The sequence below is a fragment of the Ascaphus truei genome, chromosome 1, assembly GCF_040206685.1.
Source record: "Ascaphus truei isolate aAscTru1 chromosome 1, aAscTru1.hap1, whole genome shotgun sequence".
Classification (NCBI taxonomy): Eukaryota; Metazoa; Chordata; class Amphibia; order Anura; family Ascaphidae; genus Ascaphus; species Ascaphus truei.
This window is the reverse complement of record NC_134483.1, coordinates 341,342,781-341,368,382: the sequence shown is the minus strand read 5'-3', so window position 1 is coordinate 341,368,382 and position 25,602 is coordinate 341,342,781. Positions and strand designations below refer to the sequence as shown.

Genomic DNA, 25,602 nt, shown 5'->3' with positions numbered 1-25,602 from the left:
TTTGATAAACGAGTGCTATTAGAACTGAGTTTCTTTAAAATAGGGTGTTTAATGCTCTCAAAGAAGATTGGACATTTATAAGTATGTTTACCTAAAGTTTGAACTGTTTTATAATATTGCAACCTGGAGGTTATGGTCAGCTTTTTCTGTTTATCTCTGTGCTATCGCTATTGTTTCCTCCCTGCCTTTAATTATTTATTTTATTTATATATAAAATATAATATATCAAATATTTTACCAGGAAAAATACTTCGAGTTAACTCTTGTTTTAAAGTAAACATAATCATTTAACCAAATTATACATTACAGTTACTGTACAAACATGTTTAAAGTATGAAAAAGTGAAAGACTTCAAATAAGGGACTTAGACTGAGGGCAGCTTTGAGAGACTCAGGTAAATTGTTCCAGAAGTGGGGTGTTCGATAAGTGAAGGAAGGGTGATCGGATTCTTTATTGATCCTTGGAACCATTAGCTTGTTTTTGGTGGCAGAGCTAAGGAGATAAGTGCTGAGTATGGTAAGAGAAGACAGCACAGATACGTGGATAACTTGTACAGAAAGTATTTGAAGGTAAGACAGGATTGCCTGTAGGCACGGGTGAAAACTTCACGCACATTCGGGAACATAAGATCGAATTTTAACCCTTAAATTTAAGAAAATTTGGGTGAAAGTCGTGTAATTGGGTAAGTTTTGCTTTGAGTTTTTCGATATTTTGCAATTTTCTCAAAACATCCGGTGAAACTTACTATAGGGTGAAAGTTCATATTTGCTGAAAAAATGTAAAAACATTAAAGGTGCAATTTTGGCTGTGCTGATATATTCGCACCAACAGGCGTAACATGATTGTTCATCTCTAGGAAATAAATCTAAGTTCTTTCAAAACTGAAGCTGTCACATTTTAATCTTGTCTGTAATTGTTATATACGCCTATAATATATATTATCTTTAACTGTGCATGCAATGTCTTGTATATAATGTACTGTATAACCCTTTTCACTCATGTGAATATGTGTCTGTAACAATGTACAGCTCAGCCCCCTTATAATGCTGTGCTTGGGGTCCAAAGAATCACATTGCGTTATAAGTGGATTGCGTTAGAAAGCATGTACAATTGTATGCATTGTACAATAAAGTATTTAAGACACCAATAATCGTGTTGTAAAGTATTCATAAATATGAAAATTGGGAGCCATGCTTACATCGCGTTATAAGCGGATTCGCGTTGTAATGGATCGCGTTATAACGGGGTTGAGCTGTATTTATCATTATAACTCGGTGCCCAGGACATACTTGAAAACGAGAGGTAACTCTCAATGTATTAATTCCTGGTAAAACATTTGATAAATAAATATGAGCAGGAGTAAACCTCCTTACTGCCCCTCCCCACTCACCAACGTTCTCGGTATAGGAACATCTAGGCTTGAAAACAATTGTTATCCATGCCTGATATTTTTTAAGACAATAATTAAATCTACCACATTTCTGGAAAGCCCAACCTGGAAAGGTAAGCTAGCAACATGAAGATAGAGTGAAGGGCTGCCCTAATAATGTGGTCTCAGATACTTTTTACTATTAAAAAGATCAAAGTTATTCCTAAACTATTTGTGCATCCGTACTGTTCCAGGTAAACCAGGACATTTGGTAGCACATCACGTTTAAACCGCTAAACATATCACTGTTGTTAGTTCTATTGGGTTCCAAGTGGGGCTGCACCTTGAATTGCACTTTGACCATTGCCTGATGGCAGAACAATGTGGTGCAGGTCCCTATCAGCAATAAACGAGCCTTCCCCTGTCTTCTGTTGCAGTCACAAGGAACTATATTGACTAATTTATAAGTTGTGCCTAAACCTTTCCACAAACGCATGGTTATCCGCAGTCCAGGCAAGGCATTCCTCATCATAGCTGATGTGATCTCCCATTGCAGGTAGTTGCACTGGAGGATTGTTTTGCAGATTATGGAAGCATTTTTCTCTCTCTAGATGTTCTTGATCACAACAGAGAGCAGCCTGTTGGTTTTTGGACTTGGTTATTTCATCTTCACAAATTCTGTTGTGAAAAATCAATTTCTGTGAATAGAGATATATAACAGACAATAGTTGATGGGGATATATATGCTTAATAAAAGAGTATTTTCCAAAACATTGTCAGTCTCTCGTTACAAGTGTTTTGGCCTGTAACCACTTTCTTTGAAGATGTGTTAATTTTTTTGATGCTAGTTTCTTTTTCCATGATTTGGACATTGTATTTGTTCTATGTGCTTGTTTATTAAAGCAGCAGTTCAAGCAATATCCTACATGTGTGTTTTGTTTTTAAATAAATCAGTTCTGTACTATGAGAAAATACTTGTAGCATTTAAAAAACAAAGAAATGTTTTAAAGACATTTTTTATGTTTCTAATGTAGGAAACATTTCCAAAGTGACAGCCCCCTTCCCCTTCTGACAGGCTCTGGCTCTTGAGCCCCGCCCTCTCTCTAGCAGTGCACCAATTGTATCTAGTAACTGCCCAGTCACATAATATTTCTGGACTACATTGCCCACAAAGCTGTGCAAGAACTGAATTAAATAACCCAAGCAAGCGATCGGTTACAGGAGAATGGATCGATCTGCAATATACAGTGGCGGCCAGCTTTAATCTAAAGCGGCTGCCTCCGCGGGTTAAAAATAGCTGCGGGCGGCGCGGGGCTGTCTTCGGCCGTTTTCGGCCGGTTTTCCCGCGCCTCAGGCACTTTCAATAATAAGCGCCATTAGCGCTTATCTATTGAAGCGGCCGCCGCGCGGGAAACTCCGATTCAATCGGAGAAAAGCCCGGCGGTTGGCCCGCATTTAACCCGGCAAGCTTTGGATTAAAGCTGTCCGGGACAGTAGCTAATCACTTGTCAGTGTGCAGATTGTATTGATGCACATATTGAATGGGAAAAATATATATTTTTTTAAATGGCAGCTTGAACTGCAGCTTTAAATTTTGCCGTACAAAAAAATAGTTTCCATCAGATTAAATGATTGCATTATTAACATCTAGATATTTTTTCCATGTATATCAAACTGGGGCTAGGGATATTCTGTATGAAAGACTATGGGGTCAATTCCACATACTTAGTTGCCGTTCGAGACGTTTTGGCTGAAAATTCCCATTGACATCAATTGGGATTTTTCATCCGAAAACATCCCAAACGGCTGCTTCAGAGTATATAGAATGTAGTATTCCTGTAACCCATATTTTCAAAGCAAGGGTACTATACTTTCTGGTGCTGGAAGACATTTTTTATTTGAATGAGCTGTAAGAGACCTTGCTGTGCCTGAAGATGTATTGTGGTATAACACCGCTTAGAAAGTATGGCCATGCATATTTAACCACTATAAATATATATATAACCATATATAAGCCACTGTTCTACACTGTCATTTTAGATACACTCGGTCTGAGGTGGCGTTAACTTACGCAATCTACGCAACATGTAAGTAATAAGAACTGTTTGGTATTAGCACATAGACAGAGTGGAATCCGGCGCCACAGCAATCAGTCACAATCCACTTCAAATCCGATGATTATACAAAAAAGGCTTTATTTAAATGGTTGCACACACTAAAACAGCCGGCTACATCACCACTTCCTCCTCTACGCTTTGCACGCTGTAACCGCGCTTCGTCTTAGCAGGCTTCCCCCCACTCCAAGACGAAGCTCTGTTACAGCGTGAAACGGGTAGAGGAGGAAGTGGTGATGTAGCCGGCTGTTTTAGTGTGTGCAACCATTAAATAAAGACTTTTTTTTATAATCATCGGATTTGAAGTGGATTGTGACTGATTGCTGTTGCGCCGGATTCCTCTCTGTCTATCTGCATACTTCTATTTCGGTGAGATAGAGTGTGATGCTGCAATAATTAGAGAATTCCATCTGTAGCATAAATGAGCCTGATTATCCAGATGACAATGGAGTGTCCAGGAGAGATGAGTAAGTATACAATAGGAAGGGATATGTGTCTAGTGGAGTCCACTTGACAACCACAAATTGAACACAATGATAAACACCCAACCAAGTATGAACAAATCAGGAAATAAAGTTGCACAGGTGTACATATACATATATGACAGGACACTGCGGCCCTTTGTCTGTGTGCTTCTGTGGACATTCCAGACACCAGGGGCCTGCAGTCCATCCAAAGGTAGATTCAAGTGAGTAGTTGTAGACGATGAGCAGCACAGCCAGAAGAATCCAACTTCAAACTTGACCGGAGAGAAGGAAAAAAGCGAGCACTCCAAAATGGCAATAAGGTCTGGTTTATTGCAGGCTAGACAAACAATAACAGGACCACACGAACGCACCTACGCGTTTCATGCAAACAGCACTTTATCAAGGTGATAAACCAGACCTTATTGCCATTTTGGAGTGCTCGCTTTTTTCCTTCTCTCCGGTCAAGTTTGAAGTTGGATTCTTCTGGCTGTGCTGTTCATCATCTGCAACTATTTACTTCTATTTCGGACGCACGCAACAGGAGCAGGAGCCAAGGAGAGCTGGGATCCAGGGCGGAAGAGCTGACAGGGGTAAGCACTGTGCCCCTGAGCCCCGACTATTATTGTGGTCCCCTTGTGCCCTCCGATTGCTGTTCCCATTTGTCAGCACACTGACACTCCATGGTGTCAGTATACACAGCTATATGCCAGAGCGCATGACAGTATTAGATTTCTCTGGTATTAGCAGAAACTGACACAGAATAACATGCTTCCATTGAGTCATTGAGTAAATTACATCTGTTGTCATGTCCTACCAGGGACTTAAATGGGAGTTTTGGGGATCTGTGGATGCACACACTGCAATAGTAATTGTACAGCAAAGGGGTCATTTAAAAATGCAATGTATATGCCAAAAGTCACTCACAATTCTTAAATAAAAAATATTTTGTTTTGTCACACAATTTTAGTAATGGTTTTCCCATTGTGATTAAAGACAAGCGAGAAGGGGGAGAGAGGGAGAGAAAAAACAGCACTTAAAACTGCATTAGTGAGCTTTGAAGATACTGGCTGTTAGCACTTATTGTTGCGTTAACGGAAGTTTACGCTTTGTTAAGTCAATTATGGAGCTTTCTGTACCTGAGCCAAAAAGAGTGACTTGTATGCAGATTTGAAGATCTGACTTCAGTGATGAAGTTAGGACAATATCTTGGTAACAATTTATTATGCCTGTCTCCTTAGGATAGCAGTTTTTTTCTGCTTTTACTGCCAAATAACAGATGGTTTTAAAAGCAGCACAAACTGCTAATTTTGCTTCGATACACCTTTGTAAATTGTAAATCAAAACCAGGCAATTTTGCCCAGAACAGAACGTGGCTGGTTTTCTTTAACTAGTGCATTGGTATGTACCCTTATGGAGTGACTATAAAAAATGTGAAGTCTCATTATTTAAGAAGTGGTTCACTTTTAAGTAGGATGGTAAAATTGATAAATGTCATATGTGTGCCAAATTGGTGTAATATCAGTTATTAGCGTATCCTTAATTGGACCAAATTTTGTGTGGGAACAGAGTTCTGGCACCTTTATAGAAGGGATCAACTAGAAAATTCACATAATGATTATGATATTATGAAAGGTGTGACTGAAATACTAAGTGGGATTGGATACATGCATGTTATACCACATTTCTATATATGAAGTTTAGTTTATATTGTAGTTTACTGTACATATAAATATTTGTTTCCGTTTGCATAGGATTGATAATTGCTCTCCTGGGACATTTCCCTACTGGTAAGAATTTCTAACAAATTAAGATGTAGTAAAATGCTACCTGTTACATTTTCCTAACATTTACTAACAATTTGCAGCAGGCACAGCTTTGAGAAAATGGTACCTGACAATGTCATAACTGACCCAGCATCTCCTGGCCCCTACATTGCTAGCCAGTCCACTGGTAGTGATTTTACTCCGTGGAACAGATTCTGAATAGAAAGACCGGAAAGTCCAGGAAACTGATTTTGACTGTTCCGCCCATCCCTTAACCCAACACACACATTTTCTACAAAGACCCTTGATTCCAAATATGATTTCAGTGTCTTAAATATATCTTCTCCTGTGCTTTCTAAAAAAGCAATTTGTAGCAACAGCAAACAATCTTCCACCTGTTTGGCAATCATCATCAACAACAAATCTAATATGATTTAGATTATAAGCTCTTTGGGGCAGGGTCTCCTTTAGCCTTATGTTGTTTTTTAACTGTATTCCCATTGTTTTTAATGTACAGTATGTAACTTTTATTGTAATGTTGTAAAGGTGATGTCCAAGGATTCATCAATGCACAGAAGATTTCAGTATTTTTCTTTTTCTCTGTTAATTGATACTCTGTGTCATCTGACATGTTTTGAGTGTGACGGTAGGGGGTAGCCGGTCTGCATATTAAAGGTTAAGCCCAACTGGTTACCCCTGAAAGCTGTGCGTCCCTGGAAGCTACAGTAAGTAGCACGATAAGCCAGGGCCATGTATTGTATCATGTAAAAGTAAAAACATGTAGAAAGGTGCTTTTCCCATTGGCTAATCCATATTTCCCGCCCACCCGGCTTTTCGAGCCGGCTTGGCATGCCTCCTCCACTGATGTCAGCCAAGAGACGAGCCCCTGTTTCTATCGGCTAGTGGGAGGGAATTCCCACGCTCTGATTGGTCGCTCCTCCTACTTCCATGCTAGAGATAGTGTATGTAAGGAGTTGACCGAGACAGAGAACCAGACCATTCTACGACTTGGGCCGATGATGCAAAGTTGGACTTTTCAAAATTGCTCTCTTGCGAATAACAGAGCAACTGGCTTCAGTTTGGGAGCTAAGAAAGCCTGCCTAGCTTAAGCTAAGTCAAGCATCAGGACCAAGTTCTCATTTTAGAATGTAGCGGTCGCGGCTAAGAGTTTTAGCTGAAAAGAGGACCAGGAAGCCCGGGTGGATATCCCGTCAGGGTAAGCCTTCTGAAGGAGACGCCCTGTACCTATTTGAGCCTAGTTTTCACCCCCAGATCCCCAGTGTGTATTTTACCTGTATCTTTGTATTTCATTGTGTTTATTCGGGTTTACCCAAAAAATCTAATTTTATTGCACTACCTTGCTTTACCTATTGCATGATCCTGGTTAAAAGGTGTTAAAAGTTCTTGTCTCCCGTGACATTGAGTACAACAACTAAATGTATCAATGGAAAGAAGGATTCTTTCTCAGCTTCTGCACCAAACATGATTCGTACCAATTTTTGGCATGCTGGCAAAATTCAAGTTTCTGCAGCTATGCATGGTTTTATTTCTTTGTCCACAAATTTGGTAACCAGATAACAATCCCTGTGAACCTCTCCTGTAATTATAGCCCTCATAACTATTTGGGAAGCTTTCTTTATTTGGGATTTCAGAAGTCTCAACCCTCTTTCCTGTCGGGTGACCATTGTGACAAACGCCCCTCTTTTGTAGCGCTGACGTCTGTCTGGGTTCTTCCCGACACAGTCTTCTAGGGTTATTTATACAAAAAAACAGGATCATGCAAAGTATTACGTTGCTTAACTCAGGCTTCTGCCTGCTTTATTTTCATCCAAATAAGGGACTGCAGCTTTAACATGTGTAGGTTAGAGGCACTCAGATATTTACACTCAGCGGTTCACTCATATCAGTGTTATAGTATTTCCCACACTGTTATTTCAAGTAACAAGAAACCAAATTATATAAACAAAATCCTATCCCTTTCAGGGATCTAACTACACATCAGAATCAGCCTCTAACTGCTGCTGGGCCAACTAACCTGGTTCCCCCAATTTAAAACAATGCCCTCTCATTTAGGGTCACTAGATACAGCATAGTCCTTTAGAAACAGCAATACATCTTTGTTTGTCTTATCTGTTTGTGGTGGGAACTCGGTCCCAAGGGTCCAGGCAAATCCTCTGGTACTGTGATACTTGGAGGGGCCGTCCACCCCGAACTGGATGCAGGGGAGCAGCGACACTCCCAGCCCCCAGGCTTTAAGGAGAGAGACTGAAATGCAAACCTCTCTGCTCTAAATACCTGTGCAAGTGATTAGAAGAGCAGGTGAGGGAGAACTAGACCCATTGTAATCTGTGGTCTGGATTTTCCATCCAGCAGCCTGAGTTAATGTGAAGCTGTGGAATGGATCATTTTTAACTATTTCTGCACTTTCTGACCTAAAACGGGGCAGAAAGCTGCCTAACATCTTTGGACTATGTCACATATCCCCCTCCCCAGCTCACACCTACTGGGGTGAGCGGCCATGGACCTCACTGGGGTGAGCGTCCTACCTGAAATACTTAATCTAACTCCCCAGTACAATATTAAACATTATTTTTTTCCCACGGCAATTATGGACAATAGTTTTCGTCATAAGAGACTATACTTGGCAAACATATTTTGTTGCTCTATATTAGGGATCTATTTTGAAAAATAAATGTCTAGCACACATTCTTATAACCCAGGATATGCTAAATATACTCACAAAACCAGACAGTTTCTATTACCTCCCTGGGTTTTTCTACTCTAGAATATGAACCTCATTATATATTTACCAACCGAAAAAGGCCTTTTTCCCTATATTGTAAGCTACCAATATATATATATATTTTTTTTTTTTATAAACTACAGCCTTGTAATCTTAAGGGCCATTAACCCTGTATATTAATTTGTAGTTTTACCTACATTTTTAATGAAGAGAAAAAATAACATTGCAATATTTCAAAATGCTTATTCTAGAGGCCTAATATAGCATAACTACACTAGCTTATTTGCAAAGTTAAGTGACATAGTCCACACATATAACATAAAAATCGGTCCGTTCCCCAAACACATTTTTTTTTTCTTGACTTCCAGTCCATTACATCCTCTAACTTCATTTCAACACCCGCTGCAACCTGCAAATGACTGGACTGTTTCTTCAGCCACTGACGAGACACTCTGACCGGATTCTCCTTGGCTCCACACTGTGGTCCAGAGTGCCGAGATCTGGAACTATTCAGGTGCAGCATTAACCGTCGCTTTTTCTTTTCAATCTTTGAACCTTCTAGGCTCTTCTTACTGAGATGTCTCCTCTCATCAGAAATCTTTGATTTCCCTTTTGGGGCCATTACAAGGCCTTTGGGTTTTGGAGACCTAATTGCCTCTGTATAAACGTAGTCCATATTAACAATGTCCTCAGGATTTTTCGTAAAGTTTGTGTTTTCAGGAACTGCCACCCACTTGGCTAAAACATCTTCTGTGGTGGCCAGGGTGGGTTCCCTAGTTTGATAATCATCTGGACAACATACATGAAATTGAGGATCTGGATTTTTGAATCCCAGATCAGGGAGTATATTCTCAGTATTCTCAGGAGGGTGCCTATCTCTTTCTGGAATAATAGCAGCACAATCAAAGTCAATTCTTTCTCCTTCCTCATTGTCATCAGTGAGGGCATTGAGTTTACTTTCCCTGGTCTCCTTTTGTGACCGTGTCTCTTTTAGCCTTGGAATCTCTTTCTCCAACTTCATCTTTATAGCAAATCGTAATATTGCAACAGCATTGAAGATACACGTATAGGAACGTACAGCTTGCTTGGTTAGGAGGTAGGATTGATAGCCCGACTGAACCACTCTAGCAGCTTCTCCCATGTCCTGGTAGCATCTTTGTTGCTGTCCTTCTGTATTTCTTTTTCCACTCTGTGCGGCTGCTAATTCAACTTCTTTGGAGTTGAGTCGCGATTCCATGTCTGCCATCTGTTTCAGAGCAAGGTTTAACTCTGTTTCCTTTTCTCTATTCTTGACCTGCAGCTGCAGGTTCTCCTCCCGGGTCTTGTCCAGCTCCAGCTGCAGCCGGGCCCCCTCATTTGCCGTGTGGTCCAGCTGCTTGTGGATATCGGCCATCTTGCTTTCATAGCGTAATGTCAGGCAGACCACCTGATGGACGGACACCTCCTCCCTTTCGGCGCACTGTATCTCACGCTCAGCCATCTGCTTCTGTAGCTCTTCTTGCATTTCTAACTTTTCCTGGATCAATTGCTTCTCCACTTTTCCTGCTTGGTGAAGTTTCTTATCACCTTCACTGATCTGGTCAGTCAACTCTGAATTTTTCTGTGTCAGAATTACATTCTCTCTCTTTACAGTCTCTAAATTACTCAGGGCATTCTCACAGGTTTCTTTCAATATTCCAAGCTCTGTGTTCAGACCGTGGCCCTCCAGGCTTAAGTGTTGCACCTCTGTGCTGAGTGCGTGAACCTCTTTTAGAGCTTTCCCGTATTTCTGTTTTAGGATAGCAATTACGGTGTTGGCCTTTTCCAGACTAGTCGTCACCTCTTCCAGCTCACTCCGTAAGAGAGACTCTGTTTTCTTCAAAGCCTCATACTCCTGTAAAGCTGGAAGTATACACCTCTGTAACTCGGCGTTCGCTTCTTGCTCCTTCTTCCAACATTCTCACTCCTTCATCACTCCCTGCCACAGGACTTCATAATCATGGCGGGCAGCTTGGAGTGCAGAAACCAAAGCCTCTTTATCCTGGATCAAGGATTCAGCTTTCCTTTGCTCCTCCTTTCCATTTGCCACTGTTCCCGTGACAATTCTGCCTGTCACTCCGGTCTTCAGCACATCTCGGCGCCTTTCTGACATGTCCTGACAGCGCAGGTTCAAGTGGCTCGGTCACTTCCCCTGTAACTTGAGGAACAGTTTTATTTTTCTTCTTCTTTCTCTTTGCTTTATTAGCTCCAGAGATATCAGTGGTACTGGGCACACACTCACTGGTAGCTTCCACATTTTGCTTGCACTCACAGGGCATTGCTTGCTTTTGCAGCTGTTTGTCTTTTAAAATTTTGGGGGACACATCTTCCATGTGACCCACTTTATGACAGGCCCAGCATACTAAACTCATCTGTGGGTACGGCTCTCCTCCAGGGGCCACATACGAGTCGTCGTCATCATCATCGTATGGCCTGAAGGGACACTGTTTTTCATGATTATGTACATTACAAAACAAACATTTCACGTCGGCCATTTTAGAAACCCAGCAGGGACAATTTGCTAGCTGCAATTTCACTCACTTCAGCAACTTGCATACAGCACTTGATAGCTGCAAATTCACTCACTTCAGCAAAAGGCATTAGCTTTACAAACAGCACTTGCTAGATGCAATTTCCACTTTCTTCACAAAAACATTTTGGTTTTCTGTTTGGGTTCAGGATGCTAATGCATCCACACTTCGCACATTCTCTGTGTATGCTAGAAGCACAACTGGATATACACAGTGGGACAGACTTCACTCGTAGCATCTGTATTTTACTTCAGCTGGGCGGCCATTTTAAACCCCCGCATTTATTTGCAAACCCACAGACTTTTTAGTGTCGACCCGCATTCTCCACCATATGTGACAAACGCCCCTCTTTTGTAGCGCTGACGTCTGTCTGGGTTCTTCCCGACACAGTCTTCTAGGGTTATTTATACAACAAAACAGGATCATGCAAAGTATTACGTTGCTTAACTCAGGCTTCTGCCTGCTTTATTTTCATCCAAATAAGGGACTGCAGCTTTAACATGTGTAGGTTAGAGGCACTCAGATATTTACACTCAGCGGTTCACTCATATCAGTGTTATAGTATTTCCCACACTGTTATTTCAAGTAACAAGAAACCAAATTATATTAACAAAATCCTATCCCTTTCAGGGATCTAACTACACATCAGAATCAGCCTCTAACTGCTGCTGGGCCAACTAACCTGATTCCCCCAGTTTAAAACAATGCCCTCTAATTTAGGGTCACTGGATACAGCATAGTCCTTTAGAAACAGCAATACATCTTTGTTTGTCTTATCTGTTTGTGGTGGGAACTCGGTCCCAAGGGTCCAGGCAAATCCTCTGGTACTGTGATACTTGGAGGGGCCGTCCACCCCGAACTGGATGCAGGGGAGCAGCGACACTCCCAGCCCCCAGGCTCTAAGGAGAGAGACTGAAATGCAAACCTCTCTGCTCTAAATACCTGTGCAAGTGATTAGAAGAGCAGTGAGGGAGAACTAGACCCATTGTAATCTGTGGTCTGGATTTTCCATCCAGCAGCCTGAGTTAATGTGAAGCTGTGGAATGTATCATTTTTAACTATTCCTGCACTTTCTGACTTAAAACGGGGCAGAAAGCTGCCTAACATCTTTGGACTATGTCACACCATGCAGTGCTATGAAATAGCTGTTCAACTTGCGTGGAACCATTGCACAATTAGACCCCTTTTGTTCATATATTATAAATTCAGAAAAAGGAGACTGTTCTACCCAACCCAAGTGAAACCCATACCATAATATCATGATATTTTCTTTTTTTATCTATTTTTGGGGTGCTTTGGTATTACATTTTACTATGCTGCTACTGCTACCTGCTTCTGTTTCATGTTCTGCAAACAAATGTTGTGGTTTCAAATTGTTTCCTTCGTGAATAACCTCACCAGTGTCCAAAACACACACACTCCTCACCACACATGGAAGAAAAAAACAGACAAGCACAGCTTACGTAAGAAATTGTAATAAAACACAGATAAAAATAATATAGCTCACTCAAATGTGAGTTAACACCAACAGGTGTGTGTAGTGCTGGCACGAAAACCGGCAAATCCCAACTATTCAAGATGGCAGTCCACGCAGGTCTCCGCGCAGCTATTCCTCTGGTCCCTGCGTCTTGCACTCAGTCCCGGAAGCAAGGAGATGCCGTCTCACGAAATTTCACCTGCACTGTGATTTTTGACACCAAGTCTCACCCAAGCGGTCCTGCTGATCTCCTACAGCACAGCCTCCTCTCGGCTCTGATGGCTGCCACTCGAGGGGCATGACACACTGAGTGTGACTCTGCTTTGCTACCTCACAATGGACTCTCAACAACCCTACGCGTTCGCACACAGGGCTTTGTCAGGGGAACATGTGCTTCTCCCCCACAAACACACTCCTCCCATATGTGCTTCTCCCCAATGCACGCACACTCCTGCCCCCACGTGCTTCTCCCCACACACACATACTCCTCCCCACGTTCTTCTCCCCCACATACACTCATCCCCACGTGCTTTCCCCACAAGCATACTCATCCCCACATCTGCTTCTCCCCCACAAACACACTCATCCCCACGTGCTTCCCCCCAAATCACACACAACCCTGCATGTGCTCCCCCACACAAACACTTAACCCCACATGTGCTTTTCCCACTCAAAGGTTCCACAAACAGCCCCACATCAGTGTGCTCCCCCACAGTTAGACCCACATCAATGTGCTCCTCCCCACTTATACTCACATCAGTGTAGACCCTCCTGCACTTAGCCCCATGTCAATATGCTCCCCCACACATTCAACCTCACATCCTTTCCACATCCAGTAAGCACTGAATAAATCTTATTAATACTAATTGTACATTAATACACAATACACACATTCAATTTGTATGCTTGTTTTTTTACACGTGTCTCACTGCTCTCCTGAACAAAGTTATGCCCCCAAGCTTCTACCTAAATGGCCCATGCGACCCATCAGGCAAAATTCCAGGTGTCAGCATGGTGTATTGTTTTAAATGCCACCCTCGCCGGCCGCATGAGCTCTTCACAGGAGTGCTTCAGACAGAATACTCCTCCCTCAACCATACAGGGAAATCCCATAGCACCCTTTCCAGACACCCACGGTACTCCAGAGTGCTGCAGTACCCTGGTTGAGAACCAGTGTTCTATTTTCTCAAATAGCAGTGAATGTAGGATCTAGGTTCAACACCCCTTATCGATGCTTTGTGAACCTACAAATATGTATCAAGGGGAGCAAATGTCCTTTTTAGTGTTAAAATAATGCTATGTTCACGTTAATATTAATATGGTGGACCATATGAGTCCTGTGACAGATAGTTGGAACGTTATTTTTCGCCTTCCCCTTCCTTCCCTCCCCCACACCCTTTTTAATTTGTTGCACACTGTTACCTATTTTCAAAAAAACTTTAATAAAATATAAGTATTACAAAAATAATAACATTAGGTGCGTTTTGAAAATGTGCCTCTGAGCTCCAATTTCAAAACAGTACCAGCTTGCAAATTTTAAAAACCTTTTTGTAAACCTGGAACATTTTAGTTATAGGGCAGGACTGAAGTGCCAGGATGGTAAAGATATATCAAACAATGAAAGTAACATGGTTTTTACATCAGGGGGGCTCAACTGCAGTCCTGAAGGCCCCCAACAGGTCAGGTTTTCATGATATCCCTGCTTCGGGGACTGAGCCACTGATTGGGCCACCAGTGCTGAAGCTGGGATAGCCTTAAAACCTGACCTGTTGGGGGGGGGGTGGGAGGAGGGGGTTCTTGAGGACTGAAGTTGAGGACCCCTGACTAACATGACAAGTTCTTCTGCTGACACATATTATTCTTATTCAAATCACTTGCAAGTAGAGCAAAGCTGATATAGCGCGTTAATACTTACATCACTGAAGTAGCACTCTGGCTTAGGTTGTGGTAAGGGTAAACAGCAGCTAGTGATAACGTATAACAGCCGGTTCAGCAGTCTGTTCACATCATCTTGTGTGTTGAATACTAACCTTTGACTATAGAAAACAATAGCTCTGGAAAGCAAAAGTTGATAACACATCACATGGAGTGGTTTCATGACATGTTTTATTGTATTTTCCTAACCCAGCAAACAATGAGTTCATTTTGATAACAAAAGTGTGCTTACTGACTTATTTGTATACAATTCTTGGAAAGAGCTGACCACACAGCACTGCTTTGCATTACTTCTCCATTAAATTTGGAACATATTCACTATCCATTATCCAATGGCTATTAATGATCTACAGTGGAAGGCCTACTACACTTTGGTGTACAAGCCACTATGTGTTGAGCTGCCTGTTTTAGAGATACTTAGTGATATTTAAAGGTACTGTCCATTCAAAAATCTTTTTGTGGGATTTATATCAAATTTTCCTGGCTTAAAAAAACACCAGATTTTTCAGAGAAAATACTCTTAAAATATGGTACTACGTTTTTAGCCAGTTTTTTTTTATGTTTTCTCTTAAGAGCAAACCCCTTTTAGATGACAAAAAAAAGTCAATTAAAGTCTAACCATAAATGGTGCCAAATGCTGTCAGAGACATATCACCTACTTGACATGAACCAATTCCAGAGAAAGCAAGAACGAGACGTACAAAAAACAATCGATCTGGACTGCAATGACCATGTGCAGAGCGCAACCACTGAAGCTGAATGTCAGAGAAAGGACCTCTTTCTGGAAATTGCATCACAGCACTCTGGCGCATCCAGACATTCAGCAAGGTCCTCAAACTCAGCACAATCTAATGTTTCAGGCTTAAGCGCAGGCGCTACCAGGTTACAAGATGAAGCAGTCAGGAATTGGGGAGAGCTCGTATTGAAGAGGTCTCTGAAAGGGACTTCTTATTGAAAGGGACTCTGCCACAGCTACCGCTTCCGTCGCGGCAGCCAACATGGATGCTGCTACCAACACTGCTGAAGTCACCCCTACTGCTGCCTCTGCAAGTAGGAAGGACTATTTTGAAGCAAATTTAGAGGCCTTATGCAAAAAAAAGGAAGCAGCCACCACAAAAGCCCAAGCAGTAATCTTGGAAACAGCACAAGATAAGATGGCGGAGAGCATCGAAGCAATCTAAGAGCTACAGAAGATCCAGCACAGCATACCAGACACTATGTAATAAGTCATGCCAGTGTGAACGCCAGTCTACCATCTCTACCAGATGAGGAGGTTATTACAGGTACCGAAGCTATGAATTATCCACATGATAGAGGCTGTTACTCTGAATGCTCCCTGCGATGGCTACATCTACCACAGTGATTCAGACAAGCACATGTATGAATGCACTACAACAGGCTCGCAATCCAGGTATGCTCGCACAGAGAAATACACTTCCTCATACTTACACGCAGCCACCACTGCATGGAAGAGATGACTGCAAGGTTCCCCTCAGCAAGAACCACAGCACATAATGCATACCCTAGACACACATCAAAGGCATCTGATCAACCCCACTCTTATGGTTCAATGAACCTAGATGGTGGACAGAACATGCCCAACTACAACAGTCCACAACTTCCTCAATGCTCACAGACTGAAGCATCAGGCTTGACAGACTTAGCCAAGTACTTGGTCTAGCGTGAACTGGTCAGCACAGGACTTAGATGACTTTCTGAGAACTACAGAACGTGGATTCTACGTTCAGAGACGTAAGAAACCTAGATATCACCGCGAGTGAATAACTTGATCTGCTAGCCAAGTGGTTGGGGAAAGAGCCTTCAGAGTAAGTTGACATACTAAGGTCAGTACACTTGAACAGCCCTCAAGACTAGAGGAATTCTATGGCAGACCAGAGGTAATTGAAAACGCGATCTTCAAAAGGATTGAAAACTTTCCCAAAATCTCAGGCAAAGACAATCTAAGGTTACGAGAGAGTGGATTTTGCTGCAGGAATTACAGTTTGCAAAGGCTGATCCATTTCTCCCAGGTCTCAACTTTCTAGACCGCTCATGGAGAAACTGCCATATGAGAAGGATAGATCTCACAAGGCCATCGCAAAGTTCACGATACAAAAAGGAAAAGCAAGTCGCCTTTCCTCCTTTTTCATTCTTTTCAGATTTTATTAGTGAATCAGCAAGAATGAGAAATGATCTCAGCTTCACACTAGGTTCATCAACCATATCTAGTGCAAGCTACTTAAATAATGAAAGACCAGTCACAAGATATGGTAACATTAGAAAGTCTATCTCAGTCCACAGGACAGATGTATCTACTACAACATATACACACCCTAACCATCCTATCACTACAAGCAGAAAAACAGGGGACACAAACAGGGAATGTCCCATACACAAGAAACCACACACTTAACAAGTGTACTGGGTTTAGAATGAAGCCCATAGAGGAACACAGGAGCCTATTAAAAAAAAAAATTGGTGTTTGCTTCAAAGGCTTCGCTTCCATAAGTCACCTGTTCAAGAGACTGTAAAGAAGCTATCAAATGCACAAGTGTGATAATGCCAAGAATGTAGCAGCTTTACATCCAGAGACATTTAGGCCCTTACCCCAATGACAAATCATGGTGGAGAGGAGCGAAAATAGAAAATATCACCACCAATCATATCCAAGTGCACCAAGGTTTGTTGAGAAGAACGTGATAAGAGATCCTGCTTCTAAGTAAGTCTTATTGCAGTACACCCGAGGAACAAACTGAAAGAGCTACAAGAATGTATGCCATCACTGATGATCAAAGCAACTGATCATTAGTCAGATCAGAGTTCTTTGACTTATACAACATACAGTATGAGACAAAGCTTCACAATCAGAACATGTGCAGGGAGGAGAGCAAACAGATACATCATGTGTTCAGTAGATGGTAGAATAAAGATATCACTCCCTACACGTATATAGTGTAATCAGATGGCAGAGAGCAGGAGCAAAATTCCCACACCAGACGTGGCACGTCATCACCCTCACCTCAGGGGAATAGGTGATTGTATACCGCTGTTAGAACAAGACACTCAGATCTTACTACTGCTCGGCAGGGACATCTTGAGAGTACACAAAGTATACGAACTGCGCAATGGATCCCATAATGGCTGTATGCCCAAAGACTCAACCTGGGATGGGTAATAGTGAGCAAAGTATCGACAAACTGCAGAGACCAGACAACGTTGATGCCTTAAAAACAAACATATTGAACAAACATGCACATCTCTCTTCTAACCATGTGCTACCCACTTCCATGTGAAAGAGAGGCTTGGCAACAAAGAGAAACAAAGGCATATCACTGAAACTTACAGAGATATCTACATTAGAGAAGTGTGGCGATGGCCTAGGATGTACAGCGGTCCAGATGAGAATAGAAGATGATAAACCAGCTCCGTCAATGGAAGACAAAGAATACATTTTACCATACCTCTTTTACTTAGAATACTTCACATGTAATGAGTCTACATAAATCTTGGAACAGCTGTACCCTCCAATGTAACTCTCCAAGGTAACTGAACATAAAATCAGATATAATATAATATTATCTAAAAATTCTTGGCCAGGTAAATGGCAGATGAGGTTTAATACAGATAAATGTAAGGTTATGCATTTGGAAGCAAGAATAAACAGGCGACTTACAAATTAAATGGAGATAAATTGGGGGAATCCTTGATGGAGCAGGATTTAGGAATGCTTGGAGACAGCTGGCTTAGCAATAGTGCCCAAAGTCATGCAGCAGCTGCAAAGGCAAACAAGATCTTATCTTGCATCAAACGGGCAACCGATGGAAGGGAAGTAAATATAATTATGCCCATTTACAAAGCATTAGTAAGACAATACCTTGAATATGGAGTACAATTTGGGGCACCACTCCTCATTATGGAACTAGAGAGAGTGCAGAGAAGAACTTCCAAATTAATAAAGGGGATGGACAATCTAACTTATAAGGAGAGGCTAGCTAAATTAGATTTATTTACATTAGAAAAGAGGTGTCTAAGAAGGGATATGATAACTATATACAAATATATTTGGGACAGTACAGGGAGCTTTCAAAATAACTATTCATCCCAAGGGCAGTATAAAGGACTCAGGGGCTTCCCTTAGGGTTGAGGAAAGGAGATTTCACCAGAAACAAAGGAAATGGTTCTTTACAGTAAGGGCAGTTAAAATGTGGAATTCATTACCCATGGAGACTGTGATGGCAGGCACAATAGATTTGTTTAAAAAAAAGGTTGGACATCTTTTTAGAATGGAAAGGTATACAGGGATATACCAAATAAGTAAACGTGGGAAGAATGTTGATCCAGGGAATAATCCGATTGCCAATTCTTGGAGTCAGGAAGGAATTTATTTTTCCCCTTATGAGATATCATTGGATGAAATGACACTGGGGTTTTTTGTTTACCTTCCTCTGGATCAATAAGGAAGTATAGATATATGATAAAGTATCTGTTGTCTAAATTTAGCATAGGTTAAACTTGATGGACGTATGTCTTTTTTCAACCTCATTACTATGTAACTATGTAACCAGAATTGACACAAAAGGTTATATTACGGTTTCAAGTTGCTTAAACTTCTCTGTTGACACTGAGTGATTATTAGCAACTGTAGGTCCAAGCTGAGATTAGATGCTGTGATAGACAGTTACCAATTTAACCAATGAAGATATGCTGAAGTAACCATCAAAGACAAGAAGCTTAAAACTCCTCACATGTTCACAAGTAGCTTACATGACATCTGTGTAATACTTTATTAAGATGGCTGACTGTTGTGTATTTATCCAGATAAAACCACCCAGTTAGGCTGAGAGAACAGGAGACTAGAAGACCAGGAGGGAGAGAATGATAACATCATGAAGAGAAAAATGTGTTAATATCTGGAGACGATAACTATTGAAAGCTACTATGTGCAACGATTCTTAAGAATATCATAATCTATTTGAAACGTCATCATTGCCCATCTTACCATTCATGTATGTAAGTAATTATTTTAAAAATAAGCGTTTTGTTTTTGTGTGTAACGACAAAAATGCTGGATTCTGTTATGCTGGAGTAAATCTATAAAAAAATATGTAAATAAGGACATTTAACAAACACCATATTAGATTCATCATTAGATTAGCAAGGCAAAGTTGGAAGCAAAAACTGACTACACTATAACAAGGCCCACGCAGTGTTAGCAGTAGAGCTAGCAGAGCTCGTAGTATGTTTATTATATGTTCCACATATAATATTATAGTGGTATCTGTTGATCCCAGACGGGGAGTATTCTGTCCGCTGCATGTGTGTTTTTTTCCCTATGGCTGCCATGACCTTTGCCCTAGTTCTTGTCACTTTGGAAAGTACTTAACTGTCATTTCAGTCTGTTGTGTTAGCAATCCTTTCTCTGGCCCCTCATAAAATGGTTTATTCCTAGATCGCTAGCACTTGGTATAGCCCTGCCATGCTTCCTGGTGTGAGGCAGTTGCATCAGTCCTTTTAAGCTTGCAGCCATTGCTAGTGGTCTACCCAAACTGCTCTCCCTGTGATAGCATTATTTTTTCACCTGCGTCTAATTTATGCATCCCCAAAGTTCCTATTCATTTCTGTTTATGTTCCTAATAAAGTTTAGCACAAATCCAAGAAGGACTTTATTTGCATGAAGAAGGAAATTAGTTTACCTGTATTTCAAATCACACTGAGCCCAAAGGCTCAGAACAGTATTTTCAAACATTTCCAGAATAAAGTTTCATAAATAATTTTAAAAAATGCATATTCTTGTGTTTTTATTTATTACTGTAACAATCAGTTTGGTTCTAGACATTTAACGTTGTGGAAACGAACAATGTCTTACTTGTTTTTGAAAAATGCACCGATTGTGTGGGACAAACCACATCCAGTGTTTCTTTCTTCTTCCACTACAACCAGAAAATAAAAATGTTATTCAGTTATACGCTTTGGCTTACGGCTTACGGATATCACGTATTTTAACAATAAAATTGTCATTTATTTTTGCAGGTCTCACGCTCTATGTTTATCACAAAATGTATGGTGTTCCTCTGGGTAGTTTTGGGAACTAGTAGTTTTAGTACTTTTGGGAAAATACTGTAATGTAGATTTTTTAAATATTGTTAAAGAAACTAAACTTTCAGTTGAAATATCAACACAAACATGTTTCAATGCACTGCAATTTTAATCTGGCGCCCTAGTGAAATGTAAGCAAGTTTCTTACATTTCTTGCACCTTTTCTGAAATAAAACTGTGTGCAGTGACACAGAATTTCATACATCTTTTAATAAATTGAGCATTGTTTAACTGCTCCCTAGCTTCCCATTGACACTCCCTAAATTAGACGATTACGCACACAAGGCAAAACTAGACCAAATTGCATTATGTAAGAGACATGTGCAGAGGTACAACCAGGGATACAGATTAGGGGAAATTAAACCATGGCTTTATTCAGCCTGTCACTTTAAACAATGCAGAAAACACAAAATAAATAAACAGCCTATCCCTTTATAAGGGCTGACTCACTTTAACTGTCCCTATCTGCAGGGTTGGGAGGATAAGCCTCATTTCAACCTACGGTATTATCATATGCTTCAGTTTCTGGACCTTCTCGTGCTCAATCTTGTACCAAGTCCACTGGCCTCTAAGCTCCTCCAGCGATGCTCTGGCGATGCTCAAGGTAGCCTTCAGTTCCTCGTGCTGCTCTGCAAGGACACACTGGATACTCAGACGTTCATGCAGCACTTGTACTTCTTTAGCAGCCTGCAGATTTTCTACCTGCAGAGTTCGCTGCTTCTCCATGGTCTGTAAGTGCATACGGAGATCTTGCAGATGGCTCTGCAGTGTGTGCTGTGCTTGTATGCGTTGCTCCAATGCTTCAGAATTTTCATGTTCAAATAGTTTCATCATTTTGTCTAGCTCATGCAGCTTTTCATTCCTTTCACTGACGTGGTCAGTCAAATCAGAATTTTCCTCTTTCAGACTAGTATTTTCTCTTTTTACAGTCTCTATAATATTCAGGGCCTCCTTGTAGTTCTCCTTCCATTTAAGCGCTTCTGAGTGGAGACTCCAGGTCTCCTGACGTGAGTCTTTTAGCTCTAGGTTGAGGGAATTAAGTGCCTTCTTAGAAACTCAAGATCCATACTAAGCCTGTGGGCATCTTTTGGAAAAACGTCCAGCTCCTGGGCGAGACTGTGACATTCCTTTTTAGAGACTTCCAGTTCTGTGCAGTGACTGCTGATCTCTTGGTGTGCGGCAGCTAGCTCTATGCAGATAGTATGAACCTCATTCTACGATATGTCCACCTTTGTCTGGATACTGTTGAGCTCCTGGCGAGAAACATCCAGCTATATATTTAGACGGAGGGCCATCTTTTGAGCTTCCTGCTGTTTCTGCTGCAAGTCAGCAAAAACTTTGTCAGATTGGGTCTGATTCTTGCCCATGGTGGTAAGTTCTGCCTTCGCCATCTCCAGAGCTGTCAACCGTTGATCCTGTGTTTTACTGTGCTGGAACAGATGGCGCTGTAGTAGAGCACCGCATGTAGCCTGCTTGCCCAGAATTTCTTTAAACAATTGTTCCTGGTTCATTTGCAGTGTATCTTCATGATGGGTCAAGGGATTATCACTTCCTTATTCTGGCTCCACTTCCCTGGTATGGTTGGTTGAGGGTTTCTCACTGACAGCACTGGACAGACACTTCTTTGGGGTACACTTCTGCCTTGGGCCCTCTGGAGATTCTATTCTTCCCAAGATGAATCCTCCATTTGCTCTAGGCTGCAGGGCATCTCGGCTCCCCTTTTTCTCCGCAGGATCTGCAGATGTGTCTGCCCCTTCCATGGTGATTGGAGAAACTCTTTTCTTTCTCTTTTTCCTCCTTCTTGTTTTGGATGACTCTGTCCCATCATGGATACTGGGGTTTCCTTCTTTGTTTGAAACTTGCACAGTTTCACAGCATCCACCATGCTTTTCTTGCCGTTGCATTAACTGTCAGGAATATGCGGCGTTCAACTGATCCGGCACTTACTGCCGCCAATCATATTCATTGTCATAGAGACTTGTCTTTTCAGTGCGTACCCAGTTCCGGCACCTCCACCATCCTAGGGGGGTTTTGTGGGTGACTGATTTCGGGGCCCGCATTAGATATATCTTCCTCCTCATCCGTATTCTTATAGGACCAGAAGGGACACTTCCTTGTGGTCGGGTTCAGTACAGAAACATCACATTTTGCCCTCCATTTTGGCGGTATGAGGTGTATTCTTCCCCGTGGCCTTGGGAGGCGCTGCTGCATTTTCTCTGTACAGTATATGCTAGAACCCCAGATGGTAGTCCTACAGGTGAGCAGACTTTGCTTTAGACAAGGTTAAATACCTGTTGCACATTGACACATGGCAAGCTGTGAATTATGATATTTGTTAACATTTTTACAGGTAATTGTTTGAATTAGAAATATGCAAATGTCTTGCAGTTGACATTATGATGTTTTTTGCATATTTTGTAAGATATTTGCAAAAGAGATTACCTGTTTTGTATGTTCAGGATTTTTTGCCAAACTATGCAAATATGAACATATATATGTACTGCTAGAGGCAGTTCAGTGTCCATTTCTTCCTTTGCAATGCTGCAGCAATTAGATGATGGTTGGGTGTATAAGGATGCGCTGGGTATTCCCTGCTAGCCTGCCCTAGTATTATTGCACACTCTTAGCGGTTGTTCAGCATCCTACACTGTGTAAAAAAAAGTGGGGATTTGGGGACTGGGCAGAAGCAGTCAGGCCTGATCAGAGTAGATTGAAGCCTTACTCATGATCTTACTCCTTACTGTCACTGTGTAAAGTCAGCCAGTATTCAGCAAAAGCCATCACCATATCACCATGATGATTACTGAGGCGGGAATTGAATCCTCATCAATAGTGCTCCATGGAGGGCACTTCCTCACTCATTATCTTGATTTTATAGATATGATCACAGACAGATAGAAAGTCACACTGGTTATAATTAATGATCAACATAGAAATGACAAGCCCTAGCTGTCTGTAAACAGTTTGTCTTATGCAGTCGAGTAGACTCCAGTTCCCATCCCTAGACATCACATCACAGTATCACTTACTACCAACCCTTAATAGGCTAATGTTTTTATCCTGTGTCTGTGCCCTGTTTATGGAATTTGACATTCGAATGTGCCCATCCTTAGTTATTAGCCCTTAGAATTCAGTGTACGTTTTAGGTAGTTTTTCTTTAATAGTTTACGGCTTACTGATTATCCAAAAGATGACCTGCGTTTATCGATCATGTTTCAAAAACGAATGAATCACTTATGTGCAGAGCCCGCTCCTGTAAAAATGTGTGTATGTATATCTTTATTTATATAGCGCCATCCATGTACATAGCGCTTTACAGTAGTAACAACAATGTGACATAATAATATAACACATAATAGGAATAAGGGCTTCAGAAATAAAATTAACATTAGGAGTCACTACCACCAAAGAGCTTACAATCTAAGTGACACGGTATTCAAGGATTGATAAATCATTCCTAATGGAAGCTAAACTAAGAAGTTTTTGGGAAATACAGAAGGTATGGATTATGCTTATAATGTGGCTATGAAGAAGATATGAAACTATTTCTATGTTTGTGAGTTTTCATTGTATAGTGTAGGCTCATTTTAGATTGAGATGCCTTATAATTGATCAACAGGAGAGTTATTCAAAGTTGTGATATGTAAGGGCTTTCTTCTGTCTCTTTGTTTCTATTCATAACAAAAACTTGAGCAAGGGCATACTGCCCGAAACACGTTGGTGGACCTTTGCTGTGCTTAGGGGGGACATTTGGTCCACTTTTTTATGTAATAAATAAGTTGTGCTTCTGCATACCGTGAGCCTCCTTCTGTTCCTTCTGGCAGTGCACTGCCAAATTTTTCTACCCATAACAAAAACTGACCTAAGAGATTTCCGAGAGCTCTCCTCCTTGTCCGCTTAAAGGTATCACAACCTACAATCTCCTTCAGATCCCATATCTTCAGGGTCCAAAGGCAACCAGAAGCTTCCACTGTATTGTATTAAGAACAACTGTGGACATCTCCCATAATAGTATCTCCCATACTTTCCCAGGTAACCACAATACGATCTTTACTGATAATTATTTAATCAGCACATGAACTTACATTATAAATACAGTAACACTTTTGATGCTTGTTGTAATAAATCTCTCAACTTTTAAGGTGAACTCTTCACAAAAACAAATCTATGTACACTGCCTGCTTTCTATTTCCTTTCTAATGTACCATATAAAACACCTTTAGCAAAAGCAAGACAAACCCATTTCTCATCATCGATAAGACGATAAAACAGATGATTGGCATGGAAAAGAGGAGATAAACAGATTGATAATGTTTACAGAAGGACTGAAAACACAAGACTTTGTTCATTTATTCTGTATTCAAATTGATATGAAATTAATCACTACACTGTCTGCAGTGCTTGGTAATAGTGACATTCTTGACCTTGATTATTATTTTTATTACTGTTACATATGGTGGAGTTGCAATAAAGTGTGTTCGAGTGGGCTTTAAAAGCAAGCACACAGGGGTCACCAACTTCTAAAAATAAAAATAGAGGAACGAGGTACGTGATAAAACATTTCAGAATATATTATTGTTTCAAAAAGCGGCCTTTTTCTTACCAGTACTCCTCTGCAGCCTGTGTCCTTTAAAGATGAGGTTGCTGGTCCAGCCAGAAACTGTGAAAAATAACAAAATATGTAGAGTAAACAGAGAGCGTTTCATGATGGCAAAATAAATGTGTGAATAAAAGTTGTTTTAATGAGCACTGCCACTGGGTTATATATGTAATATGTACTCAATTGTTAATAATTAACAATGCATGTAGAGATAGTGTCAATAAAATGTGCTTGTTAAGAAGACTGCTTAGCGCAGTGTTTTCCAACATTTTTTGGGGTTAAGGAAAAATATGTGAAATTCTGAGGAACCTCAACACTCTCACAGCAGATGCCTGGTAAATTCTTCTGTATTTGGTACCATTTGAATATTACAGGAACCCTTTAGGGTTCTCCCAAGTTTCTAATACATGGTTTTTGAATATCAACCTGACAGTTTTGCAAAAATTGGTGACATTTGATGAGCTTTGCAATATTTACACAATATTGCCT

The 25,602-nt window shown here is 41.0% G+C and overlaps 1 protein-coding gene across 1 annotated transcript in view; it reads right to left on the bottom strand.

Moving 5' to 3' along the window:
• The window catches only part of LOC142470935 (albumin-like), a 55,151-nt gene extending 29,918 nt beyond the window's left edge, over positions 1-25,233 (bottom strand). Inside the window, exons 1-4 of the mRNA XM_075577744.1 lie at positions 25,117-25,233; positions 20,284-20,347; positions 14,398-14,536; positions 1,850-2,067 (exon numbers count right to left, since the gene is read on the bottom strand). Coding sequence (XP_075433859.1) covers positions 1,850-2,067; positions 14,398-14,536; positions 20,284-20,347; positions 25,117-25,219 — 524 coding nt within the window. The 5' untranslated portion in view covers positions 25,220-25,233. The remainder of the gene's footprint in view (positions 1-1,849; positions 2,068-14,397; positions 14,537-20,283; positions 20,348-25,116) is intronic.
• Between the last annotated feature and the right edge of the window lie 369 nt (positions 25,234-25,602).